Genomic DNA, 21,288 nt, shown 5'->3' with positions numbered 1-21,288 from the left:
TTTTTTTTTTTTGGTCGGTTATGGGGCTTGAACTCGGCCTGAGGCTGTCTCAGCTCTTCAGCTCAAGGCTTTACCACTTGAGTCACAGACTTTTCCTGCCATGCCTGGCTTTGAATCACGATCCTCAGATCTCAGCCTCCTGACTAGCTAGTAGGAATGAGCCACCTGTGCCTGGCTTTCCCACCCTAATTTTAATAGTAAGGAAAATAAGAATAGAAAATGCAAAGAGGAGCACCTCCTGTGTGATCTACAGGTAATGGTAGCAGAAGGGTTCTGCACATTGCCTTGTTGATGTCAAAATATAGTTGAAAATTTGTAAAGCACAGCAATAAGAAGGATGTTACTTAGAGGTTTAACCGTGTTAAAATGCTGTTAGCATTATATAGTTGTGTCTAGGTGCTTTTTTTTTTGTTGTTGTTGTTGTTGCCAGTCCTGGGGCTTGAACTCAGGGCCTGGGCGCTGTCCCTGAGCCTCTTTTGGTCAAGCCTAGCACTCCACCCCTTGAGCCATAGCCCCACTTCTGGTTTTGAGTAGTTTATTGGAGATGAGTCTTTTTTCTTGTTGGTCATGGGGCCTGAACTCTCGGCCTGGGTGCTGTCCCTCAGCTCTTCAGCTCAAGGCTAGTTCTCTACCATTAAAGCCACAGTGCAACTTCCAGCTTTTTCTGCTTACGTGGTGCTGAGGAATCGATCCCAGGGCCTATGCATATAAGGCAAACCTCTACCACTGAGCCACCTTCCCAGCCTGGAGAATGAGAGTCTTAATCGACTTTGCTGCAGGTGATCTTCAGATGTCAGCCCCCGGAGTGTGAGTCATGGGCACCTGGCTAAAAGCATACTTTCAAACCTACTCTGTTTAATTTATATTTTGCTATCTGGGGGATATAGCCTGATGATTATCTGGTCCCCTTTAATTGCTCGCCACCTAGTGGTAACAGTAACCAGCAAAAGGTTTATCAGTAAATTATTGGTAGAACAGGTAGTTCATGCTTAACTATATTTAGCTGTGAGTGAATCTTTGCTCCCATATCTTTAGTTAAATACTGGGAATTGAATGTGTAGCACATGCTATGCATATAGTCTAAAACCTGAGCCATACCTTGAGCTGACTGCTTTTTTTTTTTTTTTTTGTCGGTCGTGGGGCTTGAACTCTGACTTGAAGAGCTCAAGGCGAGCACTCTACCACTTGAGCCACAGGGCCACTTCCGGTTTTCTAGTGGTTTATTGGAGATAAAAGTCTCCAGGGCTGGCTTTGAACCTCGATCCTCAGATCTCAGCCTCTTGAGTAGCCAGGATTACAGGCGTGGGCTAACTTCGCTTTTTTTTTTTTTTTTTTTTTTTTGCTAAATGCAATTTAATTTGTTCAAGGAAATAAGAGACTGTTTTAACCTGAGATATACTTGCAAATTATAGTATAATACTAGACGTCATTTGAAGTCTTCTTGATCCATGTCTTGTATTCTCCCCCAACCCTGGTACTGAGAATTGAATCCAGAGCCTCAAAACATGCTAGGTGGGGCTGGGAATGTGGCTTAGTAGTAGAGTGCTTGCCTAGCATGCATTAAGCCCCGGGTTCTATTCCTCAGTACTACATAGACAGAAAAGGCCAGAAGTAGCACTGTGGCTCAAGTGGTAGAGTGCTAGCATTCAGCAAAAGCAGGTCAGGGACAGTGCCCTGGCCCTGAGTTTAAGCCCAGGACTGGCAAAAAACAAACAAAAAAACATGCTAGGCAAGTGCTCTACCGCTTATGCCAACCCCTTTGTATTCTTACTAAGATAGGGTCTCCAGATTTGCTCTGGCTGGTCTCAAATCGCTTTTGTCTCCATTTTCTGAGTAGCTGTGATTACAGGTGTTCCACATCTGGCTACCTAAAACATATTCTGTAGTTTGTTAGGTACTTACTATATTATTTTCTGCTTAATTTCCTAATTTACTTTTAGCTAGGGTCTAGCTATGTATTTTAGGCTGCTTTGAACTTGTAATCTTCCTGTTTCAATCTCCTAGGTAAGTGCTAGAATTACAGGTACGTGTCACCCTGTCTGGCTATCTCAAATTAGTTAGGGTGGTTTTGAATTCTTTTTAGTTTTGTTCTGTACTGGATCTTCTTTTTTTTTTTTTTTTTGTCAGTCCTGGGGCTTGAACTCTGGGCTTCTGTGCTATTCCTCAGCTCTTCAGCTCAAGGCTAGCAATCTTGTGCATGAGCCATAATGCCCTTTCTGGTTTTCGAGTGGTTTATTGGAGATAAGAGTCTCATGGACTTTCCTGCCCGGGGTTGGCTTTGAACCTTGATCCTCAGATCTCAGCCTCCTGAGTAGCTAGGATTACAGGCATGAGCTACTGGTGCCCGGCTTGTACTGGATCTTGAACTCTGAGAGTGTGGCTCTCATCGGGCTTTTTCACTCATGGCTGAAGTGCTACCACTTGAGCCAGGACAACAGTTCTGGCCTTTTTTCCCCACCTGGTTAATTGGAGACTAGTTTCTTGCCAGGCATCAGTGGCTTAAGCCTGTGACTCTAGCTATTGAGGAGGCTGAGATCTGAGGATTGAGGCTCAAAGCCAGCTCATGCAGGAAATTCTCCAATTAACCACCAAAAAGCCAGAAATAGACTGTGGTTCATGTGGTAGAGGGCTAACCTTGAGTGCAAAAGCCCTAGGAGCAGCACACAAAAAAAGTTGCTTGGATTTGTATGGATGGCTTCAAACCTCATTTCTTGACCTCTTGAGTAGCCAGTAGAGGTTGAGCACCTGGCTCAGGTTAATATTTTTTGTCAGTCATGGGACTTCAACTAAGGGCCTTGGCTTGGCACTGTCCCTGAGCTACTTTTGACCAAGGATAGCGCTCTACCATTTTGAGCCGTATCTCTAATTCTGATTTTTCTGTTGGTTAATTGGAGATAAGAGCCTCACGAACTTTGCCCAGTATGGCTTTGAACAACAATGCTTACTTAGATCTCAGCTTCTTGAGTAGCTAGGATAACAGGTGTGAGCCACCAGTGCCTGGCCAGTTGTTTTTAAATAGCTTTTTTTCCTGGGGTGGTGGGGATTGAACTCAGGGCTCATTGAACTATTGCATAAAGGTATAGACGCAATTTTTGTTAAATTTTACACATTTTTTTTGTATTATCATAACAGGAAAAAAGTACTGTGAAAGGGATATGTTAACAAAACATCTAAAATTTGTGCAATCTGGTTTTCCCTTTCTCACATAGAAATGGTGGAATCAATGAAGAAAGTAGCAGGGATGGATGTGGAGCTGACAGTTGAAGAAAGAAATCTCCTATCTGTTGCATATAAAAATGTGATTGGAGCTAGAAGAGCCTCCTGGAGAATAATTAGCAGCATCGAACAGAAAGAAGAAAACAAGGGAGGAGAAAACAAACTAAAAATGATTCAGGAATATCGGCAAATGGTGAGGGTTTTTGTATGTAAGTGTGTGTGCTGGTGAGGCTTGCATTCAGGACCATTTCCATAATGCATACAGTGTGAACCATTAACCTCACTATCATGTCATTTTCCCTTCTATTTTTTTCCCCTGGTCATAGAGCTTGAGAACTTTGGGCCTGGGCACTATTCCTGAGCTCTTCAGCTCAAGGCAAGTGTTCTCCCACTTGAGCCACAGAGCTACTTCGGGTGTTCTGGTGGTTTATCAGAGATAAGAATCTCACTGACTTTCCTGCAGATCTTCCTGCCCGGGCTGGCTTTGGACCTCAATCCTCAGATCTCAGTCTCCTGAGTAGCTAGGATTACATGCCTGAGCCACTGGTGCCTGGCTCCCTTATTCTTTTTTGTTGTCGTTGATTGTCGGGGTGGAACTGTGGGCCTGGGCGCTGTTCCTCAGCATTTCAGCTCAAGGAAAGCGTTCTACCACTTGAACCACAGAGCCACTTCTGGCTTTTTTCTGCTTATGTGGTGCTGAGGAATCGAACCCAGGGTCTCACGCATGCAAGGCAAGCACTCTACCACTGAGCCTTCCCAGCGCTCCCTTATTCTTTTTTCCCTCCGGTCTGGGGCCTGAACTCTGGGCCTGGGTGCTGTCTCTCAGCCCTTCAGCTCAAGGCTAGCACTCTACCACTTGAGCCACAGTGCCACTTGCGGCTTTTTTTTTTTCCTGCTTATGTGGTGCTGAGGAATTGAACCCAGGGCCTCATGCATACAAGGCAAACACTCTACCACTGAGCCACCTTCCCAGCCCTCCCTTATTCTTTCTAAAACAATTTTAACAAGCTTTGTTTTCATACATTCATAAAGTACATCAACCTGTGTGTGTGTGCTTGTGTGTGCGTGTAAGTTTGTGCACGTTTTGGTTGGGTACTGAGGTGTGAACTCTGAGTCTAGGCACTATCTCTGACCTCTTGCTCAAGGACACCACCACTCTACCATTTGAGCTATAGCTCTACTGCTAGCATTTTTGTGGTTAATTGGAGATAAGAGTCTCAAGGACTTTCATGCCTTGGCTAGCTTTGGATGGTGATTCCCAGATCTCAGCTTTCACTCAGGATTACAGGCTTGAGTGACTGACATCTGACTTTGTATTTTTTTTTTTAATTTTTTTATTTTTTGGTCTGGTTGTGGGGCCTGAACTCTGGGCCTGGGCGCTGTCCCTCAGCTCTTCAGCTCAAAGCTAGCGTTCTACCACTTGAGCCACAGTGCCACTTCTGGCTTTTTTTTTCTTATGTGGTGCTGAGGAATCGAACCCAGGGCCCCATGCATGCAAGGCAAGCGCTCTACCACTGAGCCACCTTCCCAGCCCATGACTTTGTATTTTTATTTACTTATTTATTTATTTACTTATTTATTTTTTGTCAGTCGTGGGGCTTGAACTCTGGGCCTGGGAGCTGTCCCTCAGCTCTTCAGCTCAAAGCTAGCACTCTTCCACTTGAGCCACAGTGCCACTTCTGGTTTTCTAAATGGTTTATTAGAGATAAGAGTTGTACAGACTTTCCTGCTCAGGTTGGCTTTGAACCGTGATCCTCAGATCTCAACCTCCTGAGTAGCTAGGATTACAGGCATGAGCCACTGGGGCCCAGCTGACTTTGTATTTTTTTTTTTGGTCGTGGGGCTTGAACTCTGGGCTTGGGCGCTGTTCCTTTGCCCTTCAGCTCAAGGTGAGTGCTCTACCACTTGAGCGACATTGCCACTTCCAGTTTTCTAGTGGTTTATTGGAGATAAGAGTCTCACAGACTTTCCTGCCTGGACTTTCCTGCCTGGGCCCGGGCCGTGACCCTCAGATCTCAGCCTCTTCAGGAGCTAGGATTATAGGCATGAGCTACCAGTGCCCGGCTGTATTTTTATTAGATCATTGATGCTGCTTTGTATGTTTGCACACATGTATATTTGCATGCAGGTGCATGCATGTGCCAGTACTGGGGTTTGAATTCAGGGCTTTCATGCTGTTACTTAGCTATTTTTTTCCCTCAAGTATGTTCTACCACTTGGGACATACCTCTACTTCTGGAATTTCTTGCCCAGGTTGGCTTTGAACCTTGATCCTCAGATCTCACCCTCCTAAGTAGCTAGGGTTAGAGGCATGAGCCACTGGCACTTATTTTTCTTACTGTTTCTTAAATATTAATGTTGATTTTGTGTGTATATGTGCATGTTGTATGTGTATATGTATGTTGTGGGGCTTGAACTTGGGGCCTGGGTACTCTCTCTGAGCTCTTTTTGCTAAGGCTAATGCTCTATCACATTGAGCCACAGAGCTACTTTGGGTTTTCTGGTGGTTAATTGGAGATAAGAGTCTTAAGGAATTTTCCTGCCTGAGCTGGCTTTGAACTGCAATCCCCAGATCTCAGCCACTTGAGTAACTAGGATTACAGATGTAAGCCACCAATGCCCAGCTAGATATTGCTTTTAATTTAGAGCTTTGGTAGTTTTTGTGCTGGTACTGGGGCTTTAATGCAAGGCCTCCCACTTTAGTTTGGCTTTTTCCTGCATGGCTACTGTCACTTGAGTCATGCCTCCAGTTCCTGGTTCCATTCCTCTTTCTACTGAAATTTTTTTTTCTTTTTTGAGGTGCTAAGTATCAAACTTGGGTTCCTGCGCATGCTAGATAAATGCTGAAAGTTTTACCGTGTCCCAGTTTGTATTAGAGATTATTAATTTAGCTGCTGGGTACCAGTGGCTTACACCTGTATTCCTTGCTAGTCAGGAGGCTGAGACCTTAGGACCATAGTTTGAAGCCAGTGTGGGCAAAAAAATTCCCATGAAGCTGTGTTCCGGTGGCTCACGCCTGTAATCCTAGCTACTCAGGAGGCTGAGATCTGAGAATCACAGTTCAAAGCCATCTCCAGCAGGAAATTTGTGAGACTCTTATCTCCCAATAAACCACTTAAAAAACCAGAAGTGGTGCTGTGGCTCAAGTGGTAGAGCACTAGCCTTGAGCTGAAGAGCTGAGGGACAGCTTTCAGGCCCAGAGTTCAAGCCCCATGACCGACAAAAAAAAAAAGTTCCCATGAGACTCTATATCCAGTTAACCACTTAAAAACTGGAAGTGGTGCTGTGGCTCAAAATGGTAGAGTACTAGCCTTGAGAAAAGAGATCTCAGGGACAAGGCCCGAGCTCAGAGTTTAGGCCCCATACTGGCCAAACATAAAAGCTGATCAGCTTGTAAAGATGTTTACTTTACCCAGTTTTTTAAAGGTTCTGTACATAGTTGGGTAGGTTCCAGTGGTAGACTTTCTGTATGACAGTGGTAGGAAGTGCTTGACAGCAAAACCAGTTGCATTATGAGCTGGGGAGTAAATAGGAAGAGAAATTGGGGCATTAAGCCATAGTAATATTCATTATCATTTTTAGTACAGAAATAAAATCACTTTTACTTTACAGGTGGTGATTGTTAACTGATTATGTCCTAATTCTTTTGAGTGTTTGAATTATGTCTCCGGCCTATAATTGTAAGTTGGCCTTAGATGTTGGACATTTTAGGTCACAGTCTGGTACTTCCCTGGACTAGAAATAACAGGATTTCAGGACAGAAGCAAATAATTTATTGTGCTAGAGACTGCAGAGGTTGGCATTCCATTTTTTTTTTTTTATTTTTTATTTATTTATTTTTTTGTCAGTCGTGGGGCTTGAACTCTGGGCCTGGGTGCTGTCCCTCAGCTCTTCAGCTCAAGGCAAGCGCTCTACCACTTGAGCTACAGCGCCACTTCCGGTTTTCTGGTGGTTTATTGGAGATAGGATTCTCACGGTGTCTCCTGCCCGGGCTGGCTTTGAACCACAATCCTCAGATCTCAGCCTCCTGAGTAGCTAGGATTACAGGCGTGAGCCACCAGCGCCCGGCTTCCATTTTTTTAATAGTAACTAAGGATTAGTCCCATAGCTTTACCCATACTAGGCAAGCACACTGTGCCTCTAATATATTTCCTAGAGCAGAAATCAATTTTGATCACTGTATAACCAAGCAAACAGGTTTAATTATTGCCCTTATGTTAGTAACTGTAAAATACTCCATTAACCTGGCATTCATATTTGGGTTAATTTAGTGAATACTTGAATGTCTCTTGTGTGCCATACAATTTGTTAGGTATTTTGGATCAAGAGATAAAATAAATCTGTATTTAACCAGAGATGAAATAAATCTATTTACTGTCCTTATGGATGCTTGTTCTAATTATTTTTTCTTTTTTTTTTTTTTTATTTTGTCAATTGCGGGCCTTGAACTCAGGGCCTGGGTGCTATGCCTGAGCCTCTTTTTGTGCTCAACGGTAGTGCTCTATCATTTGAGCCACACATAGCACCACTTCTGGGTTTTGAGTGGTTATTTGGAGCTAAGAGTCTCACAGGGACTTCTGCACTTTCTGACTATTCACTGTGATCCTGAGATCTCAGCCCTCCTGAGTAGATAGGATTATAGATGTGAGCTACTGGTGCCTGGCTAATTGCTGTTTTTGAAACAATAGAAAATATTAGGGTTTCCGTCAATGTAAGGGCTAAGAATTGTTTTATAAACTTCAGTACAAAATTGGAGATAGTGATATAACTCAAAGTTCTTAACTAACATCCTCAAGGCCCTTCATTTAATCTCTAGCACTGCAAAAAATAAGTTGTAAAACAGGTCTTCTAAGTAGTTAGGTAACAATCTCAAGGAGTCTATAGAGAGTAAGTTGGGATACTGGTACCCTTAGATATGTTAGAACAAGGAATATGGGCTGGCTGTAGATTAGTTTGGTGTAAAGGATGAGAAAATGAGGAAGATAAATAAGATGGAGGTACTGAAGAAGGAAGTCTTAAAGAAATAGCTGTATGTACTTAGTGAATAAGGGGGATGGACATGGATATGTGTTGATGACAAATTGATGAGCTTTTTCAGGAAGAGGGATTTGGAATAATGAGACGTAAGGATACTCGGTATGTAGAATCTTGCTAGGCAGGCCCCCTACCTATCACCCTCGAACCATATGCCTGCCCTTCTCTTGTTGGTTATGTTGAGGGTCTTGGTTGTTGCCCTTGCCAGTCTGGGATGCAATCCTATTTCTATTTCCCCACATAACTAGGATTGACAGGCACACCAGTGGTTGAGATGGAGTCTCACAAAATTTTTTGCCTTTAACTGGCCAAGGGACCTCAATCTCCCAGTATCTACCTCCCAAGGATACTTAGATCTTTATAATTATAGATTTAACTGTATAATCTAACATTGTCTTTGTTAGTGAATAGAAAATGGAGGGCAAAATGACTGTTTAGGCATGCTGTAGCATTTTAGGTGTATTATAAACTAATAAGAGAGATGAATGCTGTTACTGGTTGTATATGCATAGTTTAGGGAATACAAGTTCTGAATTTTGATTGTTTTTCACACCCTGCCTGGGTTTAAGTCCTTATTTTACTGTATCCTCTATAGTACTGAGATTTGAACTCAGGGCTTTGTACTTGCTAAGCAGTCACTCTACTTCTTGAGCCATGTCCCTGACCTTGTTTATCAAATAAGGTCTTATATTTCTACCAGGACCAGCATGGACTGTAATCGCCACCCATACCCATGTAGCCAGGTAGACAGATGAACATCATGCCGAATTTTATTGTTTGAACGAGGATCTCACTTAGGTTGGCCTCAACTCTTCTTGTTCTTCACCTCCCCATACCTGATTATAGGTGTTGAGACATTGTGCCTCTCCCCTTTTTGTGGTGCTGAGAATTGAACCCAGGGTCTTGAATGCTAGGAAAGTGCCCTACCACCAAGCCACATCCTTAGCCCCACTCTTCTGGATTTTTTTTTGTTGTTGTTTTTGTTGGTTGTGGGGCTTGGACTCGGTCTAGGCACAGTCCCTGAGCTCTTTTGCTAAAGACTAGTGCTCTCCCGCTGAGTCACAGCTCCACTTGCGGGTTTTGAGTGGTTAATTGGTGGTAAGCATCTCACTGGGACTTTAAGGCTATGGCTGGCTTCAAACCGCAATCCTAAAGTGTGTCAGCCTCCTGAGTGGCTGGGATTACAGGTGTGAGCCACCAGTGCTCAGCTGATTTTCTTTTCCTCTTTATGGTACCGGGATTTGAACTCAGGCTCGAGCATGGCAGATGATCTACTGCTTGAACCACACACACAGACAGTGCTCAAGTTCTGTATATTAATCTGTTTTCCTATTTAAGTGGCTATTTCATAATGAGTTTATTCATAGAAGCTGCATGTACTAAGAAGCAATAAGCATTTCAGTGTTATTGAGGTATGATTGTGCATCCAGTGTATGTGCATGTTTTAAGGAGGAAAGATACTTCTATAATCTGAATACAGCTTTTCTCTGCTTTTGTATCAAGGATGAGGGAGGTTTGTAGAGAGATGTGTAATATATTAAAATCAGTGATAGGTAGACTATGAAATACTTCTAGGTAGAATATGAAATACTTTGTATGATTTCTAGACTTAAACATTCTGTTTCTCCCCCTCCCAGGTTGAGACTGAACTAAAGTTAATCTGTTGTGACATTCTGGATGTACTGGACAAACACCTCATTCCAGCAGCTAACACTGGCGAGTCCAAGGTTTTCTATTATAAAATGTAGGTTCTATACTAGTAGGGAAAACAATGTAAGAGTAAAACTTGGCCTTAGCCAATGACTTTTTAAATGTAGGTTTTCAGCTTTTATTTAAGCTATTGTTTTTTGCTTTTGTTTTTGTTGTTGTTGTGTTGCCAAGGCTTGAAATCAGTGCCTCATACTCTTCTTGCTTGGTTTGTTTGCTCGTGGTAGGCTCTTTACCACTTGAGCCACTTTATCTAGTTAACTGGAGATTGAGTTCTGGTGGGCAAGTACTTTTCTGCCTTAGCTGGCTTTGAATTGCAATCCTCTGAATATCTAGGATTACAACTGTGAGCTACTGGCTCCTGGCTAAAAAAGTTATTTGCAAATTTACTTCTAATAATTAACAGTACTAGATTTAAAATGGTCAGACTATTATAAAAAATGTATTAACTCTGGCTTTTGTGGACTCCTTTGCTCTGATTATACCTATACCTTTTACAGTGCAATTTTTACTTTTTATAGAGTAAAGTGAGGACTGGGGCTGTAGTTTAGTGGTAGAGTATATGCTTAGCATGCTTGAGGTCCTGGTTCAATCCTGAGTACTCTTAAGTAGAGTAATAAAACTAGAAAGGTTTAATTTTATGTTTTTTTTTTTTTTTGGTCCGGTCGTAGGGCCTGAACTCTGGGCCTGGGCGTTGTCCTTCAGCTCAAGGCTAGCACTCTACCACTTGAGCCACAGCGTCACTTCTGGCTTTTTTCTTTTTGCTTATGTGGTACTGAGGAATCGAACCCAAGGCCTCAGGCATGCAAGGCAAGCACTCTACCACTGAGCCATCTTCCCAGCCCCTAATTTTATGTTTAATAAACTTGTGTCTTTATTTCGAATCACTTAGTTTTACTCTGTCAATTGGTGTCTGCTTTGTTGGTTTTTTTTTTTTTTGTGTGTGTGTGTGTGTGGTTTTGTGGGTTTTTTCCCCCTGCAGTTAATGTCTCGGAGTTTGAGTATATTGGTTAATATATAATATCTTAGGAAAAGAACTGATCATTTCTGAGTGTTTAAATTTTACTAAAGCATGCTTCAATTTTAAATATTTTTATCACATTTTACATGAAATAAAAAAAAATTTTAAATTTGTTTTTCTTTCAAAGCATTGTTTAATTCCAGTTTTGTTTTGTTGTAGGAAAGGGGACTACCACAGGTATCTGGCTGAATTTGCCACAGGAAATGACAGGAAGGAGGCTGCGGAAAACAGCCTAGTGGCTTATAAAGCTGCTAGTGATATTGCAATGACAGAACTTCCACCAACGCATCCCATCCGTTTAGGTCTTGCTCTCAACTTTTCTGTATTCTACTATGAAATTCTTAATTCTCCTGACCGGGCCTGCAGGTATGCTATGGATGAAAGCAAAAGCGCCGCAACTCCCCCCACCACCCCACCGCTCCTTTCTTTTTGACAGTTTCACTCTGTAGCTTTGGCTGGGCTTGAACCTCCTGATCCTTCTGCTGAGATAACAAATGTCTACAACAATATTTGATAGACAAAAATCACTCAGTGTGAAGTAAAAATTGTTCCAGGAGGCTGGGTGCCAGTTTCACGCCTATAATCCTAGCTACCTAGGAGGCTGAGATCTGAGGACTGCTGTTTAAAGCTAGCTCTGCAGGAAAATCTAGTGAGGATCTTAACCTCTAGCTAACCACCAGAAAACTGGTTCAGTTCCTCAGTACCACATAATAAAGTCAGAAGTGGCACTGTGGCTCATTAGCCTTGAGCTGAAGAGCTGAGGGACAATGTCCAGGCCAGAGTTCAAGTCCCATGACCTACCAAAAATATTGTTCTAGAGGAACAGATTGCCACTTATTTTTCTATCTTTGACAGAGGGGCTCCTAAGTTTTTTTTTTTTAAAAACCTCAGCAGAACTACTTTGGATAATACAATGATAGGCCGATTTCTTTCTTTCTTTCTTTCTTTCTTTCTTCTCTCTCTTTCTCTCTCTCCGTCTCCCCCCCCCCCCCCCCCCCCCCCTTTCTTTGCCAGTTCTGGGGCTTGGACTCAGGGCCTGGGAACTGTCCCTGAGCTTTGTTTTCCCTTAAAGCTCTACCACTTGAGCCACAGCACCACTTCTGGCTTTTTCTGTTTATGTTGTACTGAGGAATTGAATCCAGAGCTTCAAGTATGCTAGGCAAGCACTCTACCACAAAGTACAATGACAAAACCTAGATCAACATATATCCCATTAACTTAAGTCTTGCTCTCAACTTTTCTATATACTACTGTGACTTCCAGATAAAGCCTAGAGTTTTCCCTTCCTCTACTTGCCATGTAGCTGGAACCATAGGTGTACTTTATCATTTCCCTCACTCTTACCCCCTCTTGATTTTGAGATGAAGGCTTAGTAAGTCTTTTACTGGCCTGGAACCACATCCTCTTTTCTCTGCCTCCAGTACGTGAGATTACACACCTGAGTCACCTCATCTAGGTTTTTATTTTATTTATTTATTTTTGTTGGTCATGGGCTTGAACTCTGGGCCTGAGCGCTGTCCCTCAGCTCTTCAGCTCAAGGCTGGTGCTCTACCACTTGAGCCACAGTGCCTCTTCTGGTTTTCTGGTGGTTTGTTGAGGTAAGAGTCTCGTGGCCAGCCGGGGCTGGCTTTGAACCCTGATCCTCAGATCTCAGCCTCCTGAGTAGGAGTAGTTAGGATCATAGGCATGAGCCCCTGCTGCCCAGCTTAGGTCGTAATTTTTGTTATCATTGATGAAGATAATGTTTAAAGATACAATCTCCTTGTTAATATACACTGGCCTGAAACTAGCATTCCTTTTGGGATTACAGGCATACTTTCTTTTTTGGGGGGGGGGGGTCCGGTTGTGGGGCTTGAACTCTGGGCCTGGCGCTGTCCCTCAGCTCTACCACTCTAGCTAGCACTCTACCACTTGAGCCATAGCACCACTTCCGGCTTTTTTTCCCCCCTGCTTATGTGGTGCTGAGGAATCGAACCCAAGGCTTCATGCATGCAAGGCAAATGCTCTACCACTGAGCCACCTTCCCAGCCCAGGCATATTTCAATAATAATTTCATAGTGATCAGGCCCTTTTTATGATTTAAAAGTTTTTAAATTCACCAGTGTCACACACACATACATACATGCATACATGCTTTCTTATTACTGCTACAGGAGTTTGAACTCAGGGCCTCCCGCTCTTGCTCAGCTTTTTCAACCAAATACCAGTTGAGACATACTTCCAATCTTGTTGTTTTGCTGGATAGTTGGAGTTTATGGCATTACAGATTTGAGCTACTGGTGTCCTAACTGTTTCTCACATTTTTATTTCAGTTTATTCCAATATTTTTTCTTACTATAGTTACAAATTTAGCATGAATACATTTTTTTTATTCATAGTAATGCTGGGGATAAGGACTTAACTAGTTTAGATAAGCACTTGTTATCTCCAGCCTGGGAATGTTTTTTACCTTTTGGGGAAGAGGATTTGCCAAACCAGTTTGAAATCAGGACCTGACTTTTGCTGATTAGAGATGATGTCTTCTGGCTTTTCTTTTCTTTTCTTTGTTTTTTAGTTTTATTTTTTTTTTTTTAATTGTGAAAATACTGTACAGAGGGGTTACAATTACATGGGCAAGATAATGAGTACCTTTCTTAGCAAGTATTGTAGCTTCCTCCTTTGTTTTCCCATCCAATCCTCTCTCCTGGCCCCCCCCCCCCCCCCCTTCCTGGGCTTTTCTAATCACTGCCAGCCTTGAACCTCAGTCCTCCAGGGCTCAGCTTCCTGAGTTAGATACATGCATGATCTTCTAGCAAGCCAGCCCAGACAGGAAAGTCCATGCAACTCTATCTCCAAAGCTGTTAAGTGGTGCTTTTTTGGGGGGGTAATTGGAGATCAAATTTGTTCAAGTGGTAGAGTGCTACTCTTTAAGTACAAAAGCTCAGGGGCAGTGTTCAAGCCTCAGTGCTGAGACACAAAAAAAACCCCAACAAAAACTGGCAAGCAGAACAACACAAAATCCTAAACCTTTATTCCAGATTTATTTTCACCAACTATACCTATTTTTCTTCTTTTTTTTTTTTTTTGGGTCCGGTTGTGGGGCCTAAACTCTGGGCCTAAGCGCTATCCCTCAGCTCTTCAGCTCAAGGCTAGTGCTCTACCACTTGAGCCACAGCGCCACTTCTGGCTTTTTTCTTTTTGCTTATGTGGTGCTGAGGAATTGAACCCAGGGCCTCAGGCATGCAAGGCAAGTGCTCTACCACTGAGCCAACTTCTCAGCCCACCTATTTTTCTTTTCTATCATTGTTACTACTACCCATGGTAATAACTAAAAGACCATTAGCTAACTTTTTAAGATCTTTTTTTTTTGGTGGATAGTGGAGCTTAAACTGGGCCTACGGGCCATTTCCAGTTTTCTGATGGCTAAAATTGGAGATGAGTCTGATGGACTTTCCTGCCTAGGCTGGCTTTGAACTGCCATCCTCAGATCTCAGCCTCCTGAGTAGCTAGGATTACAGACGTGAGCCACTGATGGCTTTTTTTGGTTGGTCATGGGGCTTGAACTCTGGGCCTGGGCACTGTCCCTGTGCTCTTCAGCTCAAGGCAAGCTCTTCAGCTCAAGGCGAGAGCTCTGCCCCTTGAGCCACAGCACCACTCCTGTTTTCTGGTAGTGTATGGAGATAAGAGTCTCACAGAGTTTCCTGCCCAGGCTGGCACCCAGCTCCTGATGACTTTTTATAGGTACTATTTTAGTTTTTTAACTTTAATTCTTACGTTTATTTCAGGTTGGCAAAAGCAGCTTTTGATGATGCAATTGCAGAACTGGATACTCTGAGTGAAGAAAGCTATAAGGACTCTACACTTATCATGCAGTTGTTACGTGATAATCTGACACTATGGACTTCAGACATGCAAGGGGATGGTAAGCAAACTTTCAGAAGTTAGGTCTTTTAGTTCTTAGGTTATTTTAGAAATGACTTTGTATTTCTATAAACTATAGTTTCCACTTAGTGCCTTTCTGTTAATAAACTATTTAAATTTTAATTACTGTCTTCATAAAAAAAAGAAACAAAAGAAGTATGATGTTTAATATTGTAAAGTGAAAATCTGTGTGAAGAAATGACTTTTTGTCAGTTGTGGGGTTTGAACTCTAGGTCTGGGCACTGTCTCTCAGCTCTTCAGCTCAAGGCAAGTGCTCTACCACTTGAGCCACAGCGCTACTTCCAGTCTTTCTGGTGGTTTATTGGAGATAAGAGTCTCATGAACTTTTCTTGCCTGGGCTGTCTTTGAACTGTGATCCTCAAATCTCAGCCTCCTGAGTAGGATTACAGATGTGAGCCACCTCTGTCCGGCAAGAAAGGACTTTTATTATTTTTACATTGCTAGGGATTGAACCCCCAGCCTCATGCTTGCTAGGCAAGTACTTCAATTAGAATCCTAGTCCTGGAAAAGGGAAGGAATTTCCGCCTTTTGCTAGTATTTGAATTTTTAAAGTTTTTCTTTCAATTTATTTTTATTTTTATTTTTGTTTGTCATGGGGCTTAAACTCAAGGTGGGGCACTGTCTGAGCTTTTTTGCTCAAGGCTAGTACTCTACCACTGTGAGCCACAGCCCCACTTAGACACTTTTCTGGTGATTTATGAGTCTTACAGACTTTCCTACCAGGGCTGACCATCAAAATATGATCCTTACATCTCAGCTTCCTGAATAGCTAAGATTATAGCCATGAGCCACTGGTGCTAGTTGTTTTCAAATTTATATAAAATTTTGTTAATAGACTTACTTCACACTGTGTTCTGAAAGCTAGATAATATAAGCAATATGGGGAGAAAGCAGTGGGTACAGGGAGCCCCCATTGAGGTTAAAATAGTTAATTGGGGCTGGGCATTGGTGGCTTATATCTGTAATCCTAGTTACTCAGGATGCTGAGATCTAAAGATCAATGTTCAAAACCAGCTCAGGCAGGAAAGTCAGATTTTTTTTTGGGGATGGGGTTCTGTTGTGGGATTAACTTGGGGCCTGGGTACTGTCACTGAGCTCTTTTTGCTCAAGGCTGATGCTCTACCACTTGGAGCCATAGTGCCACTTCCTGTACTGGTGGTTAATGGGAGATAAAATTCTCGCAGACTTTCCTGCCCAGGTTGGCTTCAAACCACAGTCCTTAAATCTCAGCCTCCTTAGTAGCCAGGATTATACACGTTAGCCACTAGTGCCCAGCTGTGAGACTCTTTATTTCCAATTACCCACCAAAAAACCAGAAGTGGTACTGTGGCTTAAAATGGTAGAGCACTAGCCTTTTAGCAAAAGAACTCAGTGAGAGCACCTGGGCCCTGAGTTCAAGCCCCACAAGCAACAACATAAGTTACTTAGGGAATATCTTCATTGTGGAAATCTGGAAAGGAGCTTACTTTCTCTTTGAATTATATAGAGAAGTGAATTGTTTCCATCTTTAGGTCTATTTAAGAGGTATAATGTGCCTGTTATTAAGTTTTCAGTTGGAAATAGAGCATTTTACAAAACTTAATTTGTGATTTGGTATGTGAATATTTAAAATTACAAATTTGTCACATTTATTGATTTTTTTCTATCTTGGAAGACTTACTTTCGCTTCCCCTTTCTCCTCTCCCCTCCCCCTCCCATCTTTCTTTTTGGTGCTGGGGATAGACTCCAGGTCCTTGTGCTACATGATAAATAACATGTTTTGCCACTTAGTGATACCCTTATCCCTAAAGATAATTTGTTTCTGTGTAGATGGCAATGAAGTATAATGTGACCATTCATTATGAGATAATATAGTTGCTCGTATGGATTGGAAATCAAGTTTGTTAATAGTTAGAGCTAAAATTTCATTGAGAGCTATCCAAACTGAAGAAAATGTATTCCTTCATAATTTGTCTTTGTTGGTCAGAAATGGTAATACTTTTCAAAAACTACCTCTGAAAGTGTATATCCAGGCATGTGTGTTCCCGGTTTCTTCCTTAAAGATGAGTCAGATTTCTGGCTATGGAACTAACATGAGAATTAGGCAGCTCAGCTTCTAAAACTCCCTAGCTCTGTTGAGTAAATACAATGTATTTTTGTTATGATATGTAACCTATTTACACACTTCCAACTCTGCTAGATGGAGCTACAGAATACTTTTCCATGTAGCACTTCAAAGACTAGCCCTTGGAATGCAAAACCAATTTATCATCTCTGAGCTAGGATTATTCTATCTTTAAATTTGTTTATATTTTAATCAAGAATGGCCAAACAGCCGTGCAGTCTTCACAGTTGATGATTTGAGAACGCTCTGCCTCTTTTAGGGGGTGAAAAGCATGTACAGAGTTTGGTAAATGGTCTTAGTCATTGCTCTTTCCTAAACTATTTTAAGGGTGAAGTAAAATAAGCATCTGGAGTAAAATACTTTTCTGTATGTATGTGATACCCAGTGCCAGGGATTTATGGCCACTCAGCCACGCAGGATGCTAAGATCTGAGGATTACTGTTCAAAGCCAATCTCTGTAGGAAAGTTTGTGAGATACCTTTTCTAATTAACCATGAAAAGGCCAGAAGTAGCCAGTTGTTGGTAGCTCACACCTATAATCTTAGCTATCAGGATGCTGAAATCTGAGGATTGCAAAGCCAGCCTGGGCAGGAAAAGACATTTTGTTTTGTTTTTTGGTTGTAGGGCTTGTATTTGGGGCCTGGGTGCTGTACTTGAGCTTCTTTGTGCTCAAGGCTCAAGCCATTAGCGCCACTTCCAGTTTTTGAGTGGTTAATGGGAAATAAGAGTTTCATGGAGGCCTGGGAAGGTGGCTCAGTGGTAGAGTGCTTATCTTGCATGCCTGAGGCCCTGGGTTCGATTCCTCAGCACCACATAAACAGAAAAAAGCCGGAAGTGGTGCTGTAGCTCAAGTGGTAGAGCGCTAGCCTAGAGGTGAAGAGCTGAGGGACAGCGCTCAGGCCCAGAATTCAGGCCCTATGACCGGACCCAAAAAAAAAAAAAAAAGAGTCTCATGGACTTTCCTATCTGGAGTTAGCTTTGACCCGAGATCCTCAGATCTCAGCCTGAGTAGCTAGAACTGCAGGTGAGAGCCACTGGCACCACACCTGGAAAAGCCTTTTTCGTGTGATTCTGTTATTCAATTAACTACAAAAAGCTCATGCTTGGATTCTTAACTACTCAGGATGCTGAGATCTGAGGATCACTGTTGAAGCCAGCCTGGACAGGAAAGTCTATGAGACTCCTATCTCCAGTAAACTAGTTAAAAACAAAAAGGTGAAAGTGGAGCTGTGGCTCAACTGGTGAAGCACCAGCCTTGAGTAAAAAAAGCTCAGGGACAGCACTTAGGTCCTGAGTTTTTAAGCCCTGGAACTTACACAAACACAAAAATGTCTGTTTTATGGTTTTATGAAACGGCTCATCTTTAAACTACGTTAATGCATACACAAATACATACATACATATGGTGCCCATATTGGTGCTGGAACTTGGTACCTTGAACTCCTGGCTTTTTCACTCATAGCTGGTGCCTGTACCACTTAAACCATACCTCTAGTTGTGGGCTTTTGCTGATTAATGGGGGATAAGACAAATTTAGTCAGCTTTGAACTTCAGTCCTCCGGTAGGCCTCCTGAATAGCTAGGATTATAGGCTACCTGTACCTGGCTTAAACTACTTCCTACAAAGATGTTTATATGTTTCTTTAATTCTAGAACTTTTTTTGGTTGGTTGGTTGTGGGGCTTGAACTCTAGGTTGGGCGCTGTTCCTCAGCTCTTCAGCTCAAGGTGAGCATTCTGCCACTTGAGCCACAGCGCCACGTCTGGTTTTCTAGTGGTTTATTGGAGATAGAGAGTCTCACGGACTTCCCTTGAGAAGTAGGGGGGAGCTGGCTTTGAACTATGATCCTCAGATCTCAGCCTGTGGAGTATCTGGGATTACTGGTGTGAGCCACCAGCACCTGGCATTTTGTTGTTGTGGAAGGTTTAGTTGGGATTTATTTTAGTGTAACAGGGTTAAAGTAGGGAGAAATACAAAAAGAGAAATATTTCTCTCCCACCTCACAGGAAATAGGAATTAAAGACTCCTAGTTTTATTTCTAGAGAAACTTAGTTTAAGCTTTAGTACTTAATTCAGTCTAAAAGACTGATGTTGGTTAAAGACTAAATTTTAATTTAATATTTAGGAAATACTTCTAGTTTTTTTTTTTAACACAGTGAAGAAGCATGATAGCTTAGTGGAAAAAAAAGATTTTTTTAACATTCTAGTGAAATTAACTGAAACTTTCTGGAACCTACTATAATTGTTATGAATACTAAGACATTGTTTTATTGAAAATGTAGTACTACATTTATTTAAAAAAATTTTTTTGACATCTTCAGCTCAAGGCCAGCGCTCCACCACTTAGCCACAGTGCCACTTTTGGCTTTTTGGTTGTTAATTGGAGATAAGAGTCTCACTTTCCTGCTGGGGCTGGCTTTTCAACTGTGATACTCAGATTTCAGTCTCCTGAGTATCTGAGTAGCTAGGATTACAGGCATGAGCCACCTGCGCCTGGCAACTTTTTTTGTTGATTGTAGGGCTTGAACTCGGGGGCCTGGGTGCTGTCTCTGAGCTCAAGGCAAATGCTTTACCTACCACTTGAGGCATAGCACCACTTTGAATTGTTTTTGTTGTATATTCAGTGCTAAGTATGAAAGAACTGCAGTCATAGACTTTACAGTTTTTTAGAACGTTACTTTCATTTAGGTTAAGGGTACTTAGCTCATTTTTTTATTGACAAGTAATTTTTAAATGATTTTCCTATGAAAATAGGGTTAGAATTTCTATAGGTGGAAATAATGGAGGAAATATATGTGGTTTACCTACATACTTTTATGTCTTTGTGTTGAAAATATGCTAATATCTGTCCCATTGTGTTTATTTTGAGAGATCAGTACTCTTGTTTGTTTGTTTGTTTTTTTGGGGGGGGAGGGAATCCGGTCCTGGGGCCTGAACTCTAGGCCTGGGCACTGTCCCTCAGCTCTTCAGCTCAAGGCTAGCACTGTACCACTTGAGCCACAGCGCCACTTCTGGCTTTTTTCTTATGTGGTGCTGAGGAATTGAACCCAGGGCCTCATGCATGCAAGGCAAGCGCTCTACCACTGAGCCACCTTCCCAGCCCCAAGAGATCAGTACTCTTTTGAGTATGTTTGGTCCTTTACTCTAACCAGTAAATGGACTTTCATAAGGCCATAGTGGAAATGTACGCTGTCTCTGCCTGTTCTTCACCAAAATCTAGAAATAGTGGGTAAAGAAATACTTAGGGAAACCTTTTTTTCCTCTTTCCTATGTATCGTTGCATATTTATGCAGTTTAAAGACCAAAATCTGGCCAGGTTGCTTATGCCTGAGGTTGATGTGAGGATCACAGTTCAAAGCCATCATAGTCAAGAAAGTCCTTGAGACTCTTACCTCCAATTAACTATGCTAGAAAGTCAGATGTGGAGTTGTGGCTTATGTGGTAGAGTGCTAACTTTGAGCACAAAAGCTCAGAGACAGTTACAGAGGCCTTGTTCAAGGCTCCTTGGCTGCGCACACACACAAAGAAAAATCTTAACTTCCCTGTATCATTGATGTTTTCTTTTGTCCTGCTGTGTTGATTTTTCTGGTAATGTTGCTTTTCATATGATTGTTCTCCCTCCCTTTCTCCTTGCAATAGATTCCTAAAGGAAAATCCAACTCTTCCTTTCCTAAAATCTACTTTGTAAGTCATTATCATGGCACAGTGAATTCTGCTTTTAGTTTTGATTCTTCACTAATTATGCCTGCATATTATCATCCCGTTGCTTACAAAACTGCCTGTTCTACATTCCAAGGTGCTAAAAACTTTCTAAAACATCAATGGCCTGCTACTCTGCCTTTGTCTATTTGGGTGTGACTTGTGTGAAGATGTATTTATGCGATTTTCATTCCAAAGTTACTTGGGACTTTTGCCACATATAATGGTTGCTTAGCAGTGAATTAGTGTGTTATAGTGCTATATTGTAGTTTATTGTGGCAGTGTATTCCTGTTGAAAGTCTTTCGAGAGTGAATGATGTGTTCTTAGCCTGAATCTATTATTGTTGTTTGGGGAACACTTGGTGTCTTTCTTTCCTTCATAAATGGTTGTTTTTGTCTTTGCATGTCTCTGTTTTGTAAGTTAGAAATGAGTGCTTTAACTTTTTAAGAGTCATTAATCTAAATACATGTGTCACAGAAGTAATTTTAAAACTATCTTTACTTAATCCTTAATGCTATGACATTTCCTGCTTGTAATACCAAGATACTTAGATTGCTTGAAAGCTGGCCTCAGTGTATTTCACATTT

At 41.9% G+C, this 21,288-nt stretch overlaps 1 protein-coding gene across 1 annotated transcript in view; it reads left to right on the top strand.

Moving 5' to 3' along the window:
* The window catches only part of Ywhae (tyrosine 3-monooxygenase/tryptophan 5-monooxygenase activation protein epsilon), a 44,120-nt gene that overhangs the window by 21,302 nt on the left and 1,530 nt on the right, over window positions 1-21,288 (top strand). The window contains exons 2-5 of the mRNA XM_042670536.1: window positions 3,210-3,409; window positions 9,888-9,994; window positions 11,138-11,344; window positions 14,743-14,879. Of these exons, the coding sequence (XP_042526470.1) occupies window positions 3,210-3,409; window positions 9,888-9,994; window positions 11,138-11,344; window positions 14,743-14,879 (651 nt within the window). The remainder of the gene's footprint in view (window positions 1-3,209; window positions 3,410-9,887; window positions 9,995-11,137; window positions 11,345-14,742; window positions 14,880-21,288) is intronic.

Source organism: Dipodomys spectabilis, unplaced genomic scaffold (assembly GCF_019054845.1).
Source record: "Dipodomys spectabilis isolate Male_0828 unplaced genomic scaffold, ASM1905484v1 ptg000018l, whole genome shotgun sequence".
In the NCBI taxonomy this organism is placed as follows: Eukaryota; Metazoa; Chordata; class Mammalia; order Rodentia; family Heteromyidae; genus Dipodomys; species Dipodomys spectabilis.
The sequence above is the reverse complement of the archived record's forward strand: the minus strand, read 5'-3'. Positions and strand labels throughout refer to the sequence as shown.